The following is a 21,051-nucleotide window of genomic DNA, read 5'->3' as shown; positions in this document are numbered from 1 at the left end:
GTTCCAACTACTTGGAAGGCTGAGGTGGAAGGATTGCCAGAGCCCAGCAGGTCAACGCTGGGGTAGTGTGAGCGTGCCACCATATTCCAGCCCGGGCGACAGTGAGACTCCAACTCAAAAAAACAAAACAAAACAACTCCCACCAAAGAAATAAAAGATATAAAGAATAAAATGTAAATTTTAGAATTTGAAAATACAGAATAAATTCTTAACAAAGAATGAAGAAGACAGAGGAAAGAATCCATGAACTTGAAGACAGAACGACAGAAATTACCCAATATGAGCAAGAAGAAAAAGGGGAGGGGGGGAGACAGATGGACACAAATGAGAACAGAGCCTCAGGGACTCAGGGACTTGGACTATAACAAAAGATTTAACATTTGTGCCAATGGCATTCCAAAAGGAGAGGAGAAAGCACATAAAATATTAGAAAAAAATAATGGCTGAAAATTCCCCAAATCTGGCAAAAGATATAAATGTACATATTTAAGAAGCTGGGTGAACTCTAAATAGGAGAAATGCAAAGAAATCTACTCCAAAATACATCACAGTCAAACTAAAACACACAGATAACTAAAGTAAAGAAAAAAATCTTGAAAGTAGCCAGAGAAAATGGTACATTACCTACAGGGGAAAACCAACTTGAATGACAATGAATTTCTCATCAGAAACCATGGAGGGCAGAAAGAAGCAGTACATTTTTCAAGTGCAGGAAGAAAAGAACTATTAATGCAGAATTCTATATCCACTGTAAATCTCTTTTGGGAATGAAGAGGAAATCAAGGTATTCTGAGGTGAAGCCAAACTAAGATAACCTATCACCAGTAAACCTACCTTAAAAGAATGGTAAGGAAAAATTCTGTAAACATAATGATAGAAGGAATCTTGAAACATCAGGAAGGAAAAAAGAACATGAAAAGAGCAAAAACATGGGTAAATACAATAGTCTTACATGTTCCTTCTCCTCTGAACTTTTCTAAATTGTGTTAGACATTGGAAGCAAAATTATAACATCATTTGATGTGTTTGTCAGTGTATGAAGAGAATATATTTAAGGTAAAGCATATAATAAATGTGAGAGGGCAAAGGGATTTAAAAGAAGGTAAAGTTTCTACACTTATATTCTAACTGGTAAAATGTCGGCCAGTACATTATGATAAGTTATGTATATGTAATGTATATATAATACCTAAAGCAACCACTAAAAAAGTCTATAGAAAGAGATACACTATGAAGTAGAAAAACGCTATAGATAAATCAAAACAGAGTTCTAAAAAATGTTCAAGTAGGTACAGGAAAAAGAAAAGAGGAAACAAACAAAAAATTTGGCAGGCTGGAGCCTAACATAACAGTTATTACATTAAAAGTAAATGTTAAAAATTCACTAAATAAAATACAAGGATTGGCAAAATTTATTTTTTATAAAAGTGACCTAACTGTATTCTGTATACAAGAAACTACATACAACAACAACTTGGATGAATCTCTGTGAAAAAAGTCAATCTCCAAAGGTCACATACTGTAAGATTCCATTTACATAACATTCTTGAAATGACAAAATTATGGATATGGAAACAGATTAGAGGGGTTTCTTTGCATCCCTGAGGGTTAGGGATGATGGCAGAGAGAGGACAGGTAGCATAAGGGAGATCTTTATAGTGATAGAATAGTTCTATATTTTGACCGTGGTGGTTACACACATCTACACATGCGAAAAAATGATATATCACTATATACATACATTGTATTAATGTAAATTTCCTGGTTTTGATACTGTGCTATAGTCAATGTAAGATGTAACTACTGAGGGAAACTGAGTGAAGGGTACATAGGACCTCTCTATACTATTCTTATAATTTCCTATAAATCTGTAATTATCTCAAAATTAAAAAATTATACAAAAATTAATTTGCCAGAGTTCAAATCCTGGCTCTACCACTTCCTGTGTGAACTTGGGCTTATGTAACCAATCTATGTACCTGTAAAATGAGAATAGTATATATCAAGTAATGACAAGAAAGAAATAATATATTAAAAAGACAATGATATATGCAAAAATAAATGAATCTCAAAAATATTATGCTAAGTGAAAGATGTTTGATGCATAAGACTACATATTGTATGATTCTGTTCAAATGACATTTTGGAAAAGACAAAAACTATAGGGATATAAATCAGATGATTATTGTCTGAGGCTGAGTATAGGAAGACAAAATTGAACCACATCTCAGTGAATAATGCCTTTTATTATAGATTTATTTGACTTTTGAAATCATGCTAACATTCTACATATTCAAAATAAAACTAAACCAACAAGGACAGAGGAAAAAACCTCTTAAACTGAATGAATGAAAACCAACCAAACCAACCTAACTAATTATATTTCAAATGACTATTATAATTAAACCCAAGCAGAGGGGGAACAGTGGAAGGCTTAATCCAAGTAATTTGATTATATACTCTCAGTCTAGGGGGAAAGAAATAGCAAACACATTTTGAACTGTTTTCAGTAAGTAAATTCAAATTGAGTTAAAAAAAAAAAAAAAAAGAACTGGCCCATATTCTTCAAAAATGTTAATACAATGAAAGATAAAGAAAAGCTAAAAACTGTTCCAGGTTAAAGTAGATTAAAGACACGTGTCAACTAAACATAATACATAATCTCTGACTGGATCATTTTTTGGAAGAAAAAAATGTTTTAAAGAATATCACTGGGACAAGTGACAGAAATACGATATAATAACTGTAGATTAAAGTATTTGAATATAACTATAGGTTAGAAAAAAGTAGTATAACAAAGTTAAACTTCCTGAATTTGGTAACTATACTGGAATTAATGAAGAGACTGTCCTTATTCCTAAGAAAATACATGCTGCTATGCTAAGAGACAAAAGTTCATTATATAAGTAACTTTTTTTCAAAGAGCTCAGAAAAAATTAACTAATGAAAATTATATATGGTATTAGGTAGATATATTTATAGAGAGAGATAATGGCTCAAAGGTGCTGGGGTTTTCACAACTGTTGAGGAGAATAAATTCTAGTCTGGTACAGCAATAGCAGAGTCACAACTACTCTACTCCCTGGCCCTAAGATCTGTGGGTATGATAGAAAAACACAGCCTCTGATTGACAAGGCTGTGAAAGTAACTCAGTAACCCCAAGGATATTCAGACATCAATTAAGGCAAAGAAGTGAAGGCTATCTGGTAGTTTTGAAAACACAGAGGAAGGGCTTGGAAGGAAAGAGTAGGGGACTGGTCTAGCACAGGAGATTTCTAAAACAATCAGAAGATTAATGTCTGGATGATAAAAAAATGACCTGAAGGCGAAAGAGGTAAAAAAGAATTCAAAGTAGCTAGAAATCAATACTGGGAATCTTGGGTGGACCTTTAATTCTAGCCACAAGGTCACTAAAGCTTTGCTCTCTGGATAAGAATGTCTACAGGATCTCCTCTAGGAAGCCCTTCCATTGAGAGGTGGTTGAACATATGTTATCTGCGATCCTATAATACCCTAATGCCTATATATACATTTAACCCACATTCAATAAATATTAGTTGGACGAATTAATGACTCACTATAACCTGAGAAGAGGTGATATGAGAAAAATAAATTGAAAATCAACTTACGAAAGGAATGGCATAGCAGAGTTCCACTTTTAAAAACTTTTTTAAAAACATATTTAAAAGGAGTTAGTTTAAGACTCAAAGAGTGCAAAATGAAGAATTATTTCTATTTTATTTTGGTAAAAAATATGCTTACTGTACAACAAGTTGCTGGCACACAGTTCCATTCTCTGTTATCAGTTCATTCAGTTTTAATTCGAGGTGAACTTTACCCTATAACGACAAAAATAAAATTATAAACTGAGTAGCCTATTTTAGTGACAAAATATTAAAGGTATATACTTTTCCAAATAGCATTTACAAGATTTATCCACTAACCCCTAGCACATGGCTATACCTACACTAAGTACTTGTGAGATGACTAATAACCAAAAACATAGATCAAAGTTCTCCAAGATAAGAAACATTTGAGCCGGCTCGGTGGCTCAGCCTATAATCCCACACCTTTGGGAGGCTGAGGCGAGTAGATTGCCTGAGCCCGCGGGTTCGAGACCCGCCTGGGCAGCGAGACCTCATCTCTACAATAAATCCAAAAAATCGGCCAGGCATGGTAGCACATGCCTGTAATTCTGGCCACTTGGAAGGCTGAGGCGGAAGGATCGCCGGAGCCCAGCAGGTCGAGGCTGCGGTGGCCGGGAACGGCCACTGAACTCCAGTCTGGGCGACAGAGTGAGATTCCAACTCAAAAAATAAAAAAATAAAAAAATTTGAATGCTTATATCATAGTATTCAAATTTAAGAATTTTATGCTCAATAAATATCTATGTATTTCAACTATTATAGATTAAAACAATAGCATTTATGCTGTAAGATATTTTGAAATAAAATCGCATTATGAAATGTAGTGTGCTTTTTCCAGAAAACATAAACCAGCAATAAGGACAGAGCAATATCATTAAAAGAAAAATTATACAATTTTAAAACAGTAAAACTAAACCTAAGTTAAAGCTAATGAGACTCAATTTGCTAATACTTACCTTTAACAAACAATAAAGACTTATGGTCTACCTACCATGTTTTAGGAGCACTGTGGGAGTGGAAATCTACAGATGCCTAAAACACAGTCACTGTTTATAAGAAGTTTACAGCCTAGTAGGGAAGACAATAAACAAAAGATTGATGGAAAGATGAGATACTGAAAGAGGAGTGTTTTCTTAAAGAGTCATTAATGGATGAATTTTTAAAAAGTCAGTAGTATAAGTTTAAAGAAATTCAAATTATCAACTTCTCAAGAAACAAAGGCTAGGAACAATATAATCAAGGCTTGATATTTCCACCCTGCCACTGGTGATCTGAGCAATTCTAAACTGGTTAAGAATCAGTACTGATTACCTCCACTCAGCTGACAAAACAAATTCCCAGGGAGTCAAGTAGAGATTTCAGGGGTGTGATGTCTAAGGGCTGAAGATGTGCATGATTTCATCAGAGGTAGGACAGTTCATTACCTAGTCACTGTTTCTTCTTGAAGCAATCCCTTTCAGTCATTCATTTACAAAAACCTAACCTGAATCACCCTCACCATCTCATGGGAACTTGTCATTCAAGAACGAACCTGAGGTCTACCCTGAGGTCAAAGCTCAGGGTTAGATGAATAGGAAATGGTGAGCAATAAATACAGATGGAAGAGAAATTCAAATCAAAACTACAATGAGAAATCACACACCAGTCAGGATGGCTATTATTAAAAGTTAAAAAGTAGGTGTTGACAAAGCTGCAGAGAAAAGAGAATGCTCACACACTATTGGAGGGAATGTAAGTTAGTTTAACCTCTGTAAGAAGTGGTTTGGAGGTTTCTCAAAGAAATAAAAACAGAGCTACCATTTGACCCAGCAATCCCATTTCTGGGAATACATCTGAAGGAACACAAATCACTATACCAAAAAGCCACCTGCACTTGTGTGTTTACTGCATCACTATTCACAATAGCAAAAACATGGAACCAAACCAGATGCCCATCAAAGGTGGGCTAAATAAAGAAAATGTGGTATGTATACATTTGGAATACTACGCAGTCATAAAGAAAAACAAGATTATGTCCTTTGCTTTGCAGCATCATGAATGCAGTTGGAGACCATCATTCTAAGTGAATTATTGCAGAAACAAAAATTTGAATACTGCATGTTCTTACTCATAAGCAGGCACTAAATATTGGGCATGCACAGACAGGCACAAGGATGGGAACAACATTCACTGGGCACTGCTAAAGAAGGGAAAAAAGGAGACGGGGGGAGGGCTCACCAGAAGTCTATGCCCCTTTGGGAGAGGCGAGAGGATTGCCTGAGCCCATGGGCTCGAGACCAGCCTGGGAAATTTGGCGAGACCCTGTCTCTACAACAAATCAAAAAATTAGTTGGGCATGGTGGTGCACGCCTGTAGTTCCAGCTCCTTGGAAGGCCAAGGCAGAAGGACTGCCAGAGCCCAGCCGGTTGAGGCTGTGGTGACTGGGAGCAGCATGCCACTGCACTTCAGTCTGGGTGACAGTGAGACTCCAACTCAAAAAAAAAAAAAAAAAAAGTCCATGCCTTGCCTTCATGTAATATACTTATGTAACAAATGTACCCCATGACTAATAAATAGATAGATGACAGATAAATAAATGAATGAATAAATAAATACTGATGGATAACACAAAAGTCTGCCTGAGAAAGCTAAACTCTAAAGTAACAAAGGCATCAGTGCAGTTAGGTGGAGATGGAACTGAATTAAGCAAATCTTCCACTAAAAATCTAGGCACAAGTATTTATGAAATTATATATAATTTATACACTAGGTCTTTCATTGTTCCTGCATTTAATATTCACAACTTCTATTATTCAGAAGTGACCCTGAAGGTCCACGATATGTAATTTGTGATATTACTAAACTAGAATTTTGAATCAGGTTTTCTGTCACGCCAGTATGTATGTGTTACCTGGCCAGCAAGTAGAGGCCAACTGCACCAACATTTACATCTCAAAGTAGTTTTAATATTTTAACATGTATGCATTCTATGATCAAAATTATATGCTAAAAGGCATTCCCAAATGTCTCTTAGAAAATGTCTAGGCTCTATTCTCATTCAAAACAATAAAAACCATCCAAATAGACTAGAAAAATAGTATAATTATTTTATTTACACTAAAATCACAGTACTGTATCAGTAAAGCCTAGAAATAAAAAGATATTTAATGGGATTCTACCAGGGATCATTATCATTGAGTCAGAACCTGCTGATATGCTCTTACTCCCACTGACTGGTAAACAAAACATTCCTTTGATATTAGTCAACAGTAACATAACTGTATTAACCTGGACAAGAAAAGAGTGGGATAGAACAGGCAGACACAAGAAACATGCTGTTAGGGTGGGACATTAAAATTAAAAAGCATTATGAAATTAAGGAAATCATAATTTCTAAACAAAAACAGTACCTTACTATATACTTAACGTGGAACTATATACATGATACTTAGCAAAAGAAATGTGCATAATATGTTAATTTGTAAAAATAAAAATAAAAATATATATGTATTGAGTTACTAAACGACCATCTACCACAATATTGATACCTTTAGGTGGTGGGATTGCTGAACATTTTATTTTCTTTATTGCTCTAGAATGTCAAAATTTATACTACCAATCTGAATTTTCAGTTTCTATTACTACTGGCTTGCTTTTAGTAAAGAAAAATGAAAAAAAAAAAAGCTTTAAATTATTTGAAGCCGCTTTTCAGTTTCAGAAGCACAAATATGTGAACATTTTTAGAAAAATTATTTAGTATTCCTTTTTTTGCACAAAAGTTTAGTTTTACTTAAATCCATATCATTTTATAGATTTGCACTGTAGCAACACAAGTTTTGTTTCTTTGGAGGGGGGAGAGGGAGCAGTTATGAACTCAGCAAAATATGACATTTTCTAGCCTCCCCTGCGGCCAGAAATGGTTATACAATGCAGTTCTGGCCAATGAGATAGAGATACTACTGGCTGGTAGGGCATCATAAATCTTCTCTGGGGGGAAAATTCATTCACAGCACCAAATTATCTCCAATATATTTCATATTTCAACACCCAGCATTCCATCAAAACTTACTGAACATGCCAAAAGAACAAGAACCTTGAGGAAAAAAATGACAAAAACAGCAGATCTACAGGAGATGCAGATATCAGAATTAATTGGCACAGGTTTAAAATCACTGCTTATAGCCAGGCTCAGGGGCTCAGCTTGTAATTCTAGCACTTTGGGAGTCCAAGGCGAGTGGATAGCTTGAGCCCACGAGTTTGAGACCAGCCCAGGCAACTTGGCGAGACCTCATCTGTACAATAAATAAAAAATTAGGTGGGCTTGGTAGTGCATGCCTGTAGTTCCGATTACTTGAAAGGTTGAGGCAGAAGGATCACTGGAGCCCAGCAAGGGTGAGCATGCCACTGCACTGCAGCCTGGGCAACAGAGTGAGACTCCAATGCAAAAAATAAAATAAATAAATAAAATAAAACCACTACTTAAAATTTAAAAAAAAATTTTAAATATGTGGGGTACAATTCAGTGTTAGGCATACAAATGTTTATTGTGCGGGTACCCTTGTTGATGAGGTGTGTCCCCCTCCCCTGGCAATTTCCCACTACTGTCAATCCTGCCCCCGCCCTCCCCTGGCAGTTTCCCATTACTGTCAATCCCTTTCTTATAGTATTACAATAGGTGCTCACAATTTTTAAAGATAGAAAACAAAATGAGAAACCCATCAGATACCTGGAAACTATAAAACGAATCAAATGAAAAATTTAGAGCTAAGTAATAATAGATGTGTTTAATAGCAGAGTAGCCACAACTGAAAAGAGGATTGGTGAAATAGGAGACAGGTCAGTCAGCAGAAAATATCCACCATAAAGCACAGAGAGAGAAAGAACATAAGAGACATATGAGACATGGTGAAATGGCCTATTATTTGTGTAACTGGAGTTCCAGAGCAGAGAAGAGAAAGAAAAAGGTGGTGGGGGGGGAGCAGACAGAGAGATAATGGCCTGGAAATTTCCAAAACTGATGGAAGACATCAAGCCACAGATTCATAAACTGCTAGGAATACAGAAATAAACTAAAAATAAAGAAAACCACTCCTAGGTACAGCATAGTAAAACTGCTGAAAACAGAAGATAAAGAAAAAAAACCCTAAAAGCAACTAGAGAAAACAGACATTATTTACAAAAAAGCAACAATATGACTCCGACAAGGACCTATGATGATAAACATGCAATGTAATTTGGACTACAACTGCTTTCTTATTATTTAGTCTCCTAAGGGAGGCTCAATGACAATATACCTGAAAATGTATGCCAGAAAATGCTGGAAGATCAGGTATGTTGTGTTGTATTTTTAATTTTAAAAAAACCAAATTCTTGGAATGTATTCTTCTGTATGAACTTCATAGCATTATGTGAGGCTGATATATGCAATTCTATCATCACATTACTTTAGATTAAGGAACATTTAATGAATTTATATTACTCTGGTACTATCTGAAGGTTTAACATTATTTATGCTAACTTTATTTCAATTAATTTTACAAAAATTTCTCATGGAAATATCTGTGATTATTTCAATTTTATATTATGTATGATCTTGGTACCATATAGAAGATATAATGTAAATCTCTGTATACAGTTTGGGAAACTCAGATGAATAAAAATTCTCTCAAGTCTAAACTTTTTTTTCTTTTATCATAAAACACTAAACTTTAACAATTATTTCCACATAAAAGAATTCAGTATGTTCAACTGGTGAAAAATTTTTTTACAGGCATACCTTGGCGATACTGCAGATTTCATTCCAGATCACCACAATAAAGTAAATATTGCAAAAAAGCAATCACACAAATTGTTTGATTTCCCACTGCACATAAGCTGTGTTTATACTATGTTGTAGGCTATTAAGTGTGCAATATTTCTCTAAAAAAGTACGAATCTTAATTTTAAAATATGTTATTGCTAAAAGAATGCTCACAACAGTGACATGACATGAGCAGCACATGATGTTGGAAAAATGAAACAGACAGACTTGCTCGGCAGAGTTGCCATAAACCTTCAATTTATAAAACAAAACAAAGCAACCACAGTATCTGTGAAGTGCAATAAAGTGAAGTGCAACAAAACAAGGTATGCCTGTCTGTCTGGATTTCTTACAGATGTTTCTATATATAGAAATTACCTCTGTAAGTTGTTTTGGATACAAGCATCTGTCAGATGAAAAACAAAACACAGGTTTCATTTAATATCTCTTATTTTAATGGCAATTCTTTCTGAAGGGATTTTTCTCCTTAAAGAAGTATATGATCTAGTGGCCCATTCCTGCATTATTTCACATATAAAAGTTTAAAGTTTTTTTTACATGTTAAGTTTTTTTAAAAAATCAACTTGCGACAATGAATTATGCTTTTACATTCATTGTCTTATGGCATGTCAAACAAAAACTGCTGTACATATTGTTATAACCATTGCATTTCTTTTGAAATACTTGTTTTAAACATATAATGCAGAGGCCATTTTCTTTTAAAAACCTATAAAACAATCAATAACTTATGGCATGATCCAGAAAGTCAAGATGAGCTTGTTGGTAAAGACTTATTAACTAAGTAATTGCATCATATAGGACACAATAGATATTATATCTGGATTTACTGCTTGGACAAGTTGTGTGAGACAGACACCCTTAATTAGTGAGAGCAACAACTTATCCTTATGGGAAACTTGGTTTAATCAATCTTATGAAAAGCATGCTTTTTATCACAGTGCTTAAGAAATAAAGAAAGGAAAAATACTTAAAGTTCTTTATGAGTTCCTAAACCTAATAAGTAAGAGCATGGCTACAGATTACTGAAGCCAAAAGAGTATAAAAAGAAGGTACCAGCACAGTTCACATTAACCTCACATATGTGGAAAAGAATATTCAGAAAGAGTATCAAAAGAAGTAAGATGATAAGGAGGAGATACTCAAGAAGAGAATGCTTGAAAATGTAGGGAGTGGTCATCAGTACCAAAAGCTGCTAAAAGGTCCAGTAAACTGAAGACTGAAAATGTCTACTAGATTACGTGACACAAAATAACCTGAAACAAGAGCCATTTTTGCTCTCCCTCTGACCTACTGTGCAGTATGAAAGCAAATTAGAAGAGGCTGAGAAGAAAATGGTACAACCCAGAGGGGGAAACTGCAAAACTTAAAATCAAGCCAAAAAATACAAAAAATTTTTTCAATGATAGAAAGATGTACTCATGAAATATTATTAATATCTTCAACTGTTGAAAATAAAACTGAAAATAATATTAACATTATTGACAGTAAGAGCAAAGCACTGACAGAAACAATAAAGAACTGTCGGCTGGGCTCGGTGGCGTCTCCTGTAATTTCAGCATTTTGGGAGGTTGAGGCGAGTGGGAGGTTGCCTGAGCCCTCGGGTTCGAGACCAGACCAGACCTCGTCTCTAAAATAAATAAGTAAAAATTAAGGCGGGCGTGGTAGCACACACCTGTAGTTCTGGCTATTTGGAAGGCTGAGGTGGAAGGATCACCAGAGCCCAGCGAGTCAATGCTGGGATGGCCGTGAGCATGCCATTGCACTTTAGCATGGGTGATGGAGTGAGACTCCAACTCAAAAAACTCAAAAAAAAAAAAAAAAAATTGTCTCTGGGAGACAATTCAAGGTAAGAGGTTGTTGTTCTTAATTTTTCAACTGTTTTGGTTTAAAATCTCACCACTATTGGGATCTTTTCATTTGAGGGTTAAATTATATTTCTGTATGTTGTTACTTTCCTAGTATTTCACAACTAAAGGGAACCCTTTATACTGAAGTTCTCATTTCATAGATAACGCTCTTCAGGTAACAATAGGTTAGCAACTATTTGGGGGTATAAATGCTAACTAGTGGCACAGCTAGGAAACCAAACATCTCCCCCTCTGAGGTAGAAATGCCAATCACGTCTTCCATCCAAATCCCTTCCTTAGGTAACATGACTACTTAAAGTCCCAGAATGGACTGCCCTAGCCCTACAATGAGTGACTTTTCCTCCAACTATATCAAATTAAGTTGCTGTGGACATGTGACCCAAGTTTAGCCAAATTCTCTAATTTGTGGCAGGAAACTGAGTCAGATCTTAGAATGTGATGAGGTCATATGATCATTTACACTCAAAGGATGGCGTGGCATCTTTTAGCTCTCAACAAGGGACTGGAGTAGATTTACAGAGAAAAGTAGACATAGTGACATGTAGTTTCATCAGACATACAAAAAGAAAACAACAAATTTCATCATCAAATGGTGTTTTTTCTTTCCTTTTCATTTTGCAAAGTGGATAGCTAAGTGGGTTAAAATGAGAAGGAAAGATAGAAAAAACTATCCACTTTGCAAAATGAAAGGGAAAGAAAAAACAAACAGTGAGCACTTATACTTAATAAGCATGGTAAGCTTATGAGTAAGAAGAAATGAATCAGGGGACTCAGTTACCACGTGCCTCTTGTAGTATCCACTGCTGCACTGAGTGGGGGGGTCTACAGTTTAAAGACACGGTATATATTTTTAATTCAACATGACCCTGAATGCAAGCCAACTATTTTATGTGGCAGTCAACCAAAAACAAACAAATCATCCAATACTTTAGGGTGCTTTATGAGAAATTCAAATCTTTTCCAAAAACATGTTAACTTACGTGAACTTTATCACTCATATTCTAAGACTCTAACCTCTACTTACATAGGATGTAGATCCTCTGCCAATGCCCGACAAATCTTCTAGCTACATTGGTCATAGTGAAGTTCCTGTAATTACATTCCAAGAAGCTCCCTAGGAACTTCCTAATGCTCCCTCCCTTCTTCTTTCAGCTAATTTGAGTAGGCTTTTTCTGTTCCTTAAACTTAGGTGTTACTTAAGTGATCCTACTAATCTATGGAAGCTTTTTTATGACTAACAATACATAACAGTGAAAGGTAGTAAGCACTATGATTAGGAGTTTTTGAATCAGACAAATCTTTGTTGGAATCTTGGTCCTACCACTTAGTAGTTCTGTGAGTTTGGAGAAGTCATTTAACTTTTGTGAATCTCATTTGCCTTATTTGTAAATCAGAGGTAACATTACTGACCTCATAATGCTATTCTGAAGATTAAATGACATGATGTACATTAAGTGCTTAGCACTGTGCTAGGAATATATTGGTATAACTACTACTAATAATAATTAGACCGGCTGGGCTCCGTGGCTCAGCCTGTAATCCCATGCCCTGGGAGGCTGAGGTGAGTAGATTGCCTGAGCCCGCGGGTTCAAGACCCGCCTGGGCAACTCGGTGAGACCTCATCTTTATGGTAAATCAAAAAATTAGCTGGCTGTGGTGGCACACGCCTGTAGTTCCAGCTACTTGGAAGGCTGAGGCGGAAGGATCTCCAGAACCCAGCAGGTCAAGGCTGCGGTGGCTGGGAGCAGCCACTGTACTCCAGTCTGGGCAACAGAGTGAGACTCAACTCAAAAATAATAATAATTAGACCGAGTTTCTGCTGAACTCACTATCTCATAGATTTCTCCTATTGCCCTCCATCAATTGCTCTTATGTTTTATGGTATTTTTTGTAAAATTTTATAAAATTTATGAAGGTGAACAAATTTATTAACAAAGAAGGATTTGTATGAATCATGGGCTGCTTTTCTATCTTTTCTACACTTACAAAGTTAATTCAGTATGCTCAGATCGGTTTTGGGGTCAGAAACCATTTCCAATGTGTCATATTAACCTGAAATTGTTATGTATCCTTCCACCCCCCAAAGTACTCTTCCTTCTATTTTAAATAGTGGGTAAATCTTACTAATTAAGTACCATGTAAGATAATAGAGCTATAAAGGTTAAAAACTTATTGCCATGAAAATAACCAGTAGCAAACTTTTAAAATTATTATTATTTTTTTTTTTGAGTTGGAGTCTCACTTTGCCACCCAGACTGAGTGCAGTGGCCGCTCCCGGCCACCACAGCCTCGACCTGCTGGGCTCCGGAGAGACTTCTGCCTCAGCCTTCCAAGCGGCTGGAACTACAGGCATGCGCTACCACACCCGGCTAATTTTTTGATTTATTGTAGAGATGAGGTCTCACCAAGTTGCCCAGGCGGGTCTTAAACCCGCGGGCTCAGGCAATCCACTTACCTCAGCTTCCCAAGGCACAGGATTACAGGCTGAGCCACCGAGCCCGGCTAAAAATAACCAGTAGCAAATTTTTAAATGGAAAATATTATCTCTAATAGGTAAGTACTGTTCCCAGAACTTTAATGTTTCAGAGGTGAGTTTTATGTATATACTATCAAATGAAAATTTGTGTCCCGCCAGCCGTAGTGGCTCACGCCTGTAATCCCAGCACTTTGGGATGCTGAGGCGAGAGGACTGCCTGAGCCCACGAATTTGAGAGTAGCCTGGGCAACTTGGCAAGACCTTGTCTCTACAACAAATCAAAAAATTAGTCAGGTGTGGTGGTGCGCAGCTGTAGTTCCAACTACTTGGAAGGCTGAGGCGGAAGGAACACCTGAACTCAGCAAGTTGAGGCTGCTGTGGCCATGAGCATGACACTGCACTCCAGTCTGGGTAACAGAGTGAGACGCTGACTCAAAAATAAAAACAAAAACAAAGAAAACCTGTGTCCCATATTAATCTCTAATATCATCTCCAAGAATTATATAAAGAGTGTTCTACATAGATTTCAACTTTTTAAGAGCTGGAACTTTTAAATCTAAGAGCTGGAACGCTTAAATCCTTTAGCGAGTTTACACTGTCCATAAGAAGAATGTGTTTAAACAATTAAACCTTAAAATAATCCTCAAATTTCATTTTAGACTAAATTTTCAAAGCCTATTTCTTTTTTTCTTTTCTTTTTGAGTTGGAGTCTCACTCCATCGCCCAGGCTGGAGTGCAGTGGTACACTCACAGCCACCCCAGGGTCAACCTGCTGGGCTCCAGCGATCCTTCCACCTCAGCATTCCAAGCAGCTGGAACTACAGGTGCACGCTACCACGCCTGGCTCATTTTTGATTTAGTATAGAGACAAGGTCTGGACAAGTTGCTCCGGCTGGTCCTGAACTAGTGGGCTCAGGCAATCCCCTTGCCTCAGCCTCCCAAAGTGCTGGGATTACAGACTGAGCCACCGAGCCTGATCTTCAAAGCCTATTTCTATCTTGCTTTTTGTTAAAACTATTAAAAACAAAACTGGTACTTGAATCTAAAATTTTCATATCTGCCTTTTGGTAAAGGCATATTAGAGAAATAGCCACCAGAATGACTGGTGGTAAACACACAATATTTTACATTTGCACAGCAATTAATGGCTTTTAAAGCATTCTTAAAGATATTTCACTTAATTCTCACAACTAAAGTCGGGTGCGGTGGCTCATGCCTATAATCCCAGCACTTTGGGAGGCTGAGGTGAGAGGACTGCCTGAGCCCTGGGTTCAAGACCAGCCTGGGCAACTTGGCGAGACCTCATCTCTACAATAAATTAAAAAATTATCTGGGCGTGGTGGCATGTGCCTGTAGTTCCAGTTACCTGGAAGGTTGAGGCAGAAGAATCACCTGAGCCCAGCAGGTCAAGGCTGCAGTGGCTGTGAGCAAGAACAACCAGCCTGGTCGACAGAGTGAGACTCACAACCATATGAATCAAACACAGCACTTTTATTCCCATTTTATAGAAATGAAATTCAAGGTCATTCTAATAACCACTTATGAAAACTATGGCTTAAATCTTCTAATTTCTAATTTCAACCCTTTCCCCTTCCTTGCATTGCCTCTCATTAAGATCATTTACAACACTGATTAACTGAGATTTAAATAACTGCTATGAGCTGGGCTCAGTGGCTCAGCCTGTAATCCCACGCTTTGGGAGGCTGAGGGGAGTGGATTGCCTGAGCCCGCGGATTTGAGACCTGCCTTAGCGAGACCTCATCTCTACAATAAATAAAAAAAAATGAGCCGGGTTTGGTAGCGCGTGCCTGTAGTTCCAGCTACTTGGAAGGCTGAGGCGGAAGGATCACCGGAGCCCAGCAGGTTGAGGCTGCGGTGGCTGGGAGCGGCCACTGCACTCCAGTCTGGGCGATGGAGTGAGACTCCAACTCAAAAAATAAATTAATTAATTAAATAATTAAATAAATAAATAAATAACTGCTATGGTTATATAGAAAGAGAAGATTATTAAAATGGGGTAAAGTAGGTAAAATAGGAAAGTATCAGTTATATTTTGGAGTTAAGAAGGAGTTTTGGTACACAAGTACTTAATTTTTTGAGAATTTAATCATTTAATCAAAGAGAATGTTTGAGAGGTTATGAGGAAATGGAGACATAGGCACTTTATTTGCAAATTATCTGTGGGCGTTGGTGCAGGACTTTTTCTTGTCTTAAACTTTTGTTTGAGTCACAGTGGCAAATTATAACTTCTTTTAGAGAGGAAGAATCCTGCTTGCAATTATGCCCTCAGGAAAAGATTTAACAATCCTTACCATATTTTATAAATAAGTAGGGTTTCCAAAAAAAATAGATTCCTTTTAGATATAACAATTTCTAAGACACAGCAGCTAGACTTTCTAAAAACAAACAGAAACTTCAGTCACATGGCTAAACATAATCTTTACTCACATAATGGAATCTGAAAAAGGTCTCTTATTTTGGTAAGAGGAAAGAGAAGATTTAAAGGAGTAATGATACCCTTTCAAATAAAGAGAGAGGTGAACAACAGGAAGAATGGGTGTGGGAGTAAAGGCCCGCTGCAATGTGAGCTCAGGCTGGTTTAAATAAGTAACATTTTCCCAAGTCCAGCTTACTAGAGAGTAAATGGAGCATCTTGATCAGAACAGATGAAATCTGACTTCTAGAGATTCTCCTCAAAGTTACAGTTAATAAAACATAGCTTTTCCCTTAAAACTTTCCCCCTTTTAAACGCATATACACACAAATTTACTACTGTGACTCAATCAGAAGAACTAAGGCAAGACAAAAATGTCCTCCCCTAATATACTCTTCCCAAGCCCACACATATGCATACACATGAGCATTATTCTAAAATAATATGGCAAAGCCATTTCCTTTGAGCTGTATTACCCACAGGTCTATAATATTTGATGCCAACATTTAACATAAAGTATAATAAGCTCTATCTGCATGAACTAGAATAACTAACTAATTTTTCTGCAAAAATCTCTGGTGTTACTTAAGCCTTAATATTTACCTGAACCTCTGAATTGGAGTCAACAGACTGTAATGAAAACCAGGTTTCTTTGCCACTGTGATTACACAAGTCTTCTTTTTTGATGGCTACTTTTCCTATTAAAAAAAAAAAGTAAAACAATGTAAGAAAACATATTTTATATAATCCTAAGACTCATTAGCATTGTTTTATGTAACATTTTGTAGAAAATATTTTCAATAATCTGTATCTATTGGCATAAAAATCCATTTGATAAAGCATTTTTCTATATTCTAAAGAATAAAAAAAATGTCTCACTTCCCTTTGACCCTTGGCAGACCCTTCTCTGGGTCATTTTCAATTAGGGGATTAGACAAAAACTCAGTTGTATTTACATGCAACTGCGTTTTTTAGTACTTATTCAGATTCATATTTGTGCCCAGAGTACATTCAGTGTAAAAAAGCAATGCAAATGGTAGTGCAAACGAATCTTCCCAATTCTTTAACCCTGAGTAAACTATATATTCTGGTAAATTTTAAGTGGCTATATTTGCATTTAGTAAGAGCTTATAAATTCAAATTAAGAGAAAAGTAAAAACAATATTATACATCATTAACAAAAGTGAAAATTTACTTGAAAATTATGAGACTAGTATAATTTTTATTATTAAAAATTTGCTTTAAAATATTGCAAATACTGATTGCTCCAATGCATACAAAAATCAAAAAAGCAGTTCTCTAAAGGGTGTCTAACTCTCAGAGGAAGATACAATACAACAAACAAAGTAGTACAAGAGGAAGAAACAAATGTTCTTATTATAATAAAGTATTTGCCATGTTGGTACAAAGCATTTCCTTCCTCAATTCAAGTTTTAAGAAGTAGATATAGTTTTGCATGAGACTGACAGTTTATTCCAGGATTCTACACAACAGTTTCAACAAAGGATATATATATTAAAATTAAAAGCAGTTCATTTTATTTTGTCAAATAAGAATTTTTCATTTTAAGTGCCCTAATTATACTTAATTTCCTTTCACTTATGATATGCTTTGGTCTTTTAATTCAACATTTGAAAACTTTAAGAAAACTGTAAAGAAATTTTGTTGTCAATTTCTTGCTGTCAAATTTTACTTCAACTTTTGCCAGGCATGGTGGCTCATGCCTGTAATCCCAGCACTTTGGGAGGTGGAAGCAAGAGGACTGCCTGAGCCCAGGGGTTCAAGACTAGCCTGGGCAACTTGGCAAGACCTACAACAAATCAAAAAATTAGCCAGGCATGGTGGTGCATGCCTGTAGTTCCAGCTACTTGGAAGACTGAGGCAGAAGGATCACCTGAGCCCAGCAGGTTGAAGCTGTGGTGGCCATGAGCATGCCACCACACTCCAGCCTAGGCAATAGAGTGAGACTCCAACTCAAAAGAAAAAAAAAAACTTCAACTTTTGTGCATCATGTGAAAAGGAAAGAAATAAAACAAACACAGAAAACCTGTGTTTAAAATTTTACACTGGAATTAGTGGTGACAATTGAACAACTCTGTGAACATACTAAAACCCCTACATCATACAATTTTTCACTAAAAAAAATTGTAATTCACTCCCAAGTCATCAATGCTGAAGAAAAAAAAGAAAAATATATATTTTATTTTGAAATAATTTCAAAGAGAGAAAAGTTATAAGAACAGTACACAAAGCGCCCATATTCTCTACCCCAAAACTTCCATATTCTCTATCCAAATTCCTTAGTTAACATTTTAACAAGTTTCTCTCTTTAATGTATATGACGACTCTTTTTCTGAAGCATTAAAGAACAAGCTGCAAACAGGATGTATACTTTAAAGGAGTCAATCTTATGTTACATGAATTACATGTCAATAGAGCTGTTATTTTAAAAATTTAACCATACTACAGTGTTAAGTTTATCTTCTCATTCTGGACATGGAACTCCAGTCATAAAGACCACCTATATATGTGTAATTTTAAGGAAAATATTAAAATACACAGCTGTATTCTATTACAGAGTGGCAACTGTATTAAAAATACAACCAAAGGGGGTCTACTGAAAATTCATCAACTTGATATATCTGTTAACACAAGAAGTTTAAAATATATAAAAAGCTTAAAATTAATAAATTGGCCCTGACAACAAGTATGAACCTCCCAACTTTCTTTTAAATATTTTGGATGAACTCTAATGTGAAGACCAAAATCTCTGTGAATATATATACCATTTATAGTCCATTGAAATCATGTAGAAAATGCACTAAGAAAATAATACATTTCTGTTCTTTTTTGGCTAAATTTAAGGTAAAAATAAAGGAAAAAAGAAATTATTTTAGTACCAAATACACAGATTAAAAGTCAAATGCAGAATTCAGGCGCTGACTGACACTCAAATATTCCTTACACAGCTGAGGGAGTTCAGGTTAAAAGATAAATCATACAAATCTGTTTTACCCATGAATTGCATCGAGTTGCTGGCAAATCAATATAAGAAATGGCACAGGATCAAAATTATGACAATATTCAATATTGTGTGCCACAAATGATTATAATTATCCAGAAGCAAGCATCCTTTTCCTCCTATTCCATATCTCAAGTATAATGACTCACTTTTAGAGTTGAACGGTTCTTGTCCTATGAGGGAAGGCCTTCTCTAAATAGCTATATACACATGCCATTTGTTGAGAAGAACCTGCCATTTTATTACCAGTTCTTAAATTTCTTTTAAAATGTCACTTTCAGGTATGTACAGGTTTAGCTGCGTGAGGCTAGTTGGCCAGAAGAAACAGGGAGGAAAGAATACATGATCCAAATGACCCAGAAACCGTTATATAAGAATGGCAGAGGAGGCTGGGAGCGATGGCTAATGCCTGTAATCCCAGCACTTTGGAAGGCCAGGCAAGAGAACTACCTGAGTCCAGGAGTTTGAGATCAGCCTGGGAAATTTGGCGAGACCTCATCTCTACAAAAACTTAAAAAATGAGCCGGTGTGGTGGTATGTACCTGTAGTCCCAGAACTTGGAATGCTGAGGCAGAAGGATCCTCTGAGCCCAGCAGGTCAAGGCTAAGGTGAGCTGTGATTGTGTCACTGCACTCCAGTCTGGGCGACAGAGTGAGACTCTGACTCAAAAAAAAAAAAAAAGAATGGCAGAGGAGAATAAAAGAACAACACTTAAGTCACTTCATAGTAGGGTACCTACAGCATGCCCGGCAGTTCATTAGGTAATATAACATAAAAGAATATATATCAGCCTGGTGAACAGAACAGGGCAGGGAACAGAGAAAGGAGACAGAATGAAAGAAAAAAAAAATGTGGGAGGCTGAATGGGAAGAAAGTATGAAGGAGGGAGAAGAAACAGGGCTCTTGAGAGGGACAAGTTTCTGAATATAAATAAAACAAACTTCTCATGGTTCTTATTCATTATTCTGAGCTATCACTATACTGGCAGGCACTAACTGTAAAAGGTATACGATACAATGGAAACAGCACTAAACGGAAAGAAAAACCAGCAGTTTACTGACCATCTACCAAGTAGCAGTCATTCTTACATATTTTCCTATTTAATCTCCATAACAATCTTGTAAGTAGGGGTATACTCAACTATCTTACAGATGAGGAAAGCTGAACAATATTTGAAAGCAGGCCTACTAACAAGTGCTGAAGCCAGATTTCAAAATCAAAATACGGTTGTTCATTTTACTTCCACATAAATATGTAATCTGTAGTCTAGTGTCAGTTCTGCTACTTATTAGCTATGTAATCTTGGGATAAATTACTTGACTCTACATCTGATTTGCCTCCTCTCCATCAGAAATATTTTTTAACTCTGATGATCTTAAAATGCTATTCTGTGCCTCTAATGGTCCCAAAGATTGTTTTAGTTTAGCATTTACTATTTTAAACAAAGATAACTAGCCATAAAATTACCAATCTCAAACACACACACACACACACACACACATGCACGCGTGCATGTGTGCAAAACAAACAAAAATCACAGCTGGGCATAATGGTGTGTGCTACTCGGGCGGCTGAGGCAAGAGGATTGCTTGAGCCTGAGCAACATAGTGAGACCTCATCTCTTAAAATCTGCTTCTCTTTTTTAAAAAAAATTAAGCCGGGCTTGGTGGCTCAGCCTGTAATCCCGCACCTTAGGAGACTGAGGTGAGTGGATTGCCTGAGCCCGCGAGTTCAAGACCCGCACGGGCAACTTGGCGAGACCTCATCTCTACAATAAATCAAAAAATCAGCCGGGCATGGTAGT

General features: G+C 36.4%; 1 protein-coding gene across 1 annotated transcript in view; it reads right to left on the bottom strand.

Annotated features, from left to right (window-relative positions):
• Positions 1-21,051, bottom strand: part of LOC103262181 (ras GTPase-activating protein 2-like) — a gene marked incomplete at its 3' end in the record, with an annotated part of 87,169 nt that overhangs the window by 8,820 nt on the left and 57,298 nt on the right. Inside the window, exons 4-5 of the mRNA XM_021713247.1 lie at positions 16,829-16,923; positions 3,763-3,839 (exon numbers count right to left, since the gene is read on the bottom strand). Of these exons, the coding sequence (XP_021568922.1) occupies positions 3,763-3,839; positions 16,829-16,923 (172 nt within the window). The remainder of the gene's footprint in view (positions 1-3,762; positions 3,840-16,828; positions 16,924-21,051) is intronic.

The sequence above is a fragment of the Carlito syrichta genome, unplaced genomic scaffold, assembly GCF_000164805.1.
Source record: "Carlito syrichta isolate Samal-C Ts95f unplaced genomic scaffold, Tarsius_syrichta-2.0.1 Scaffold304374, whole genome shotgun sequence".
Classification (NCBI taxonomy): domain Eukaryota; kingdom Metazoa; phylum Chordata; class Mammalia; order Primates; family Tarsiidae; genus Carlito; species Carlito syrichta.
This window is presented reverse-complemented; position numbering and strand designations above follow the sequence as displayed.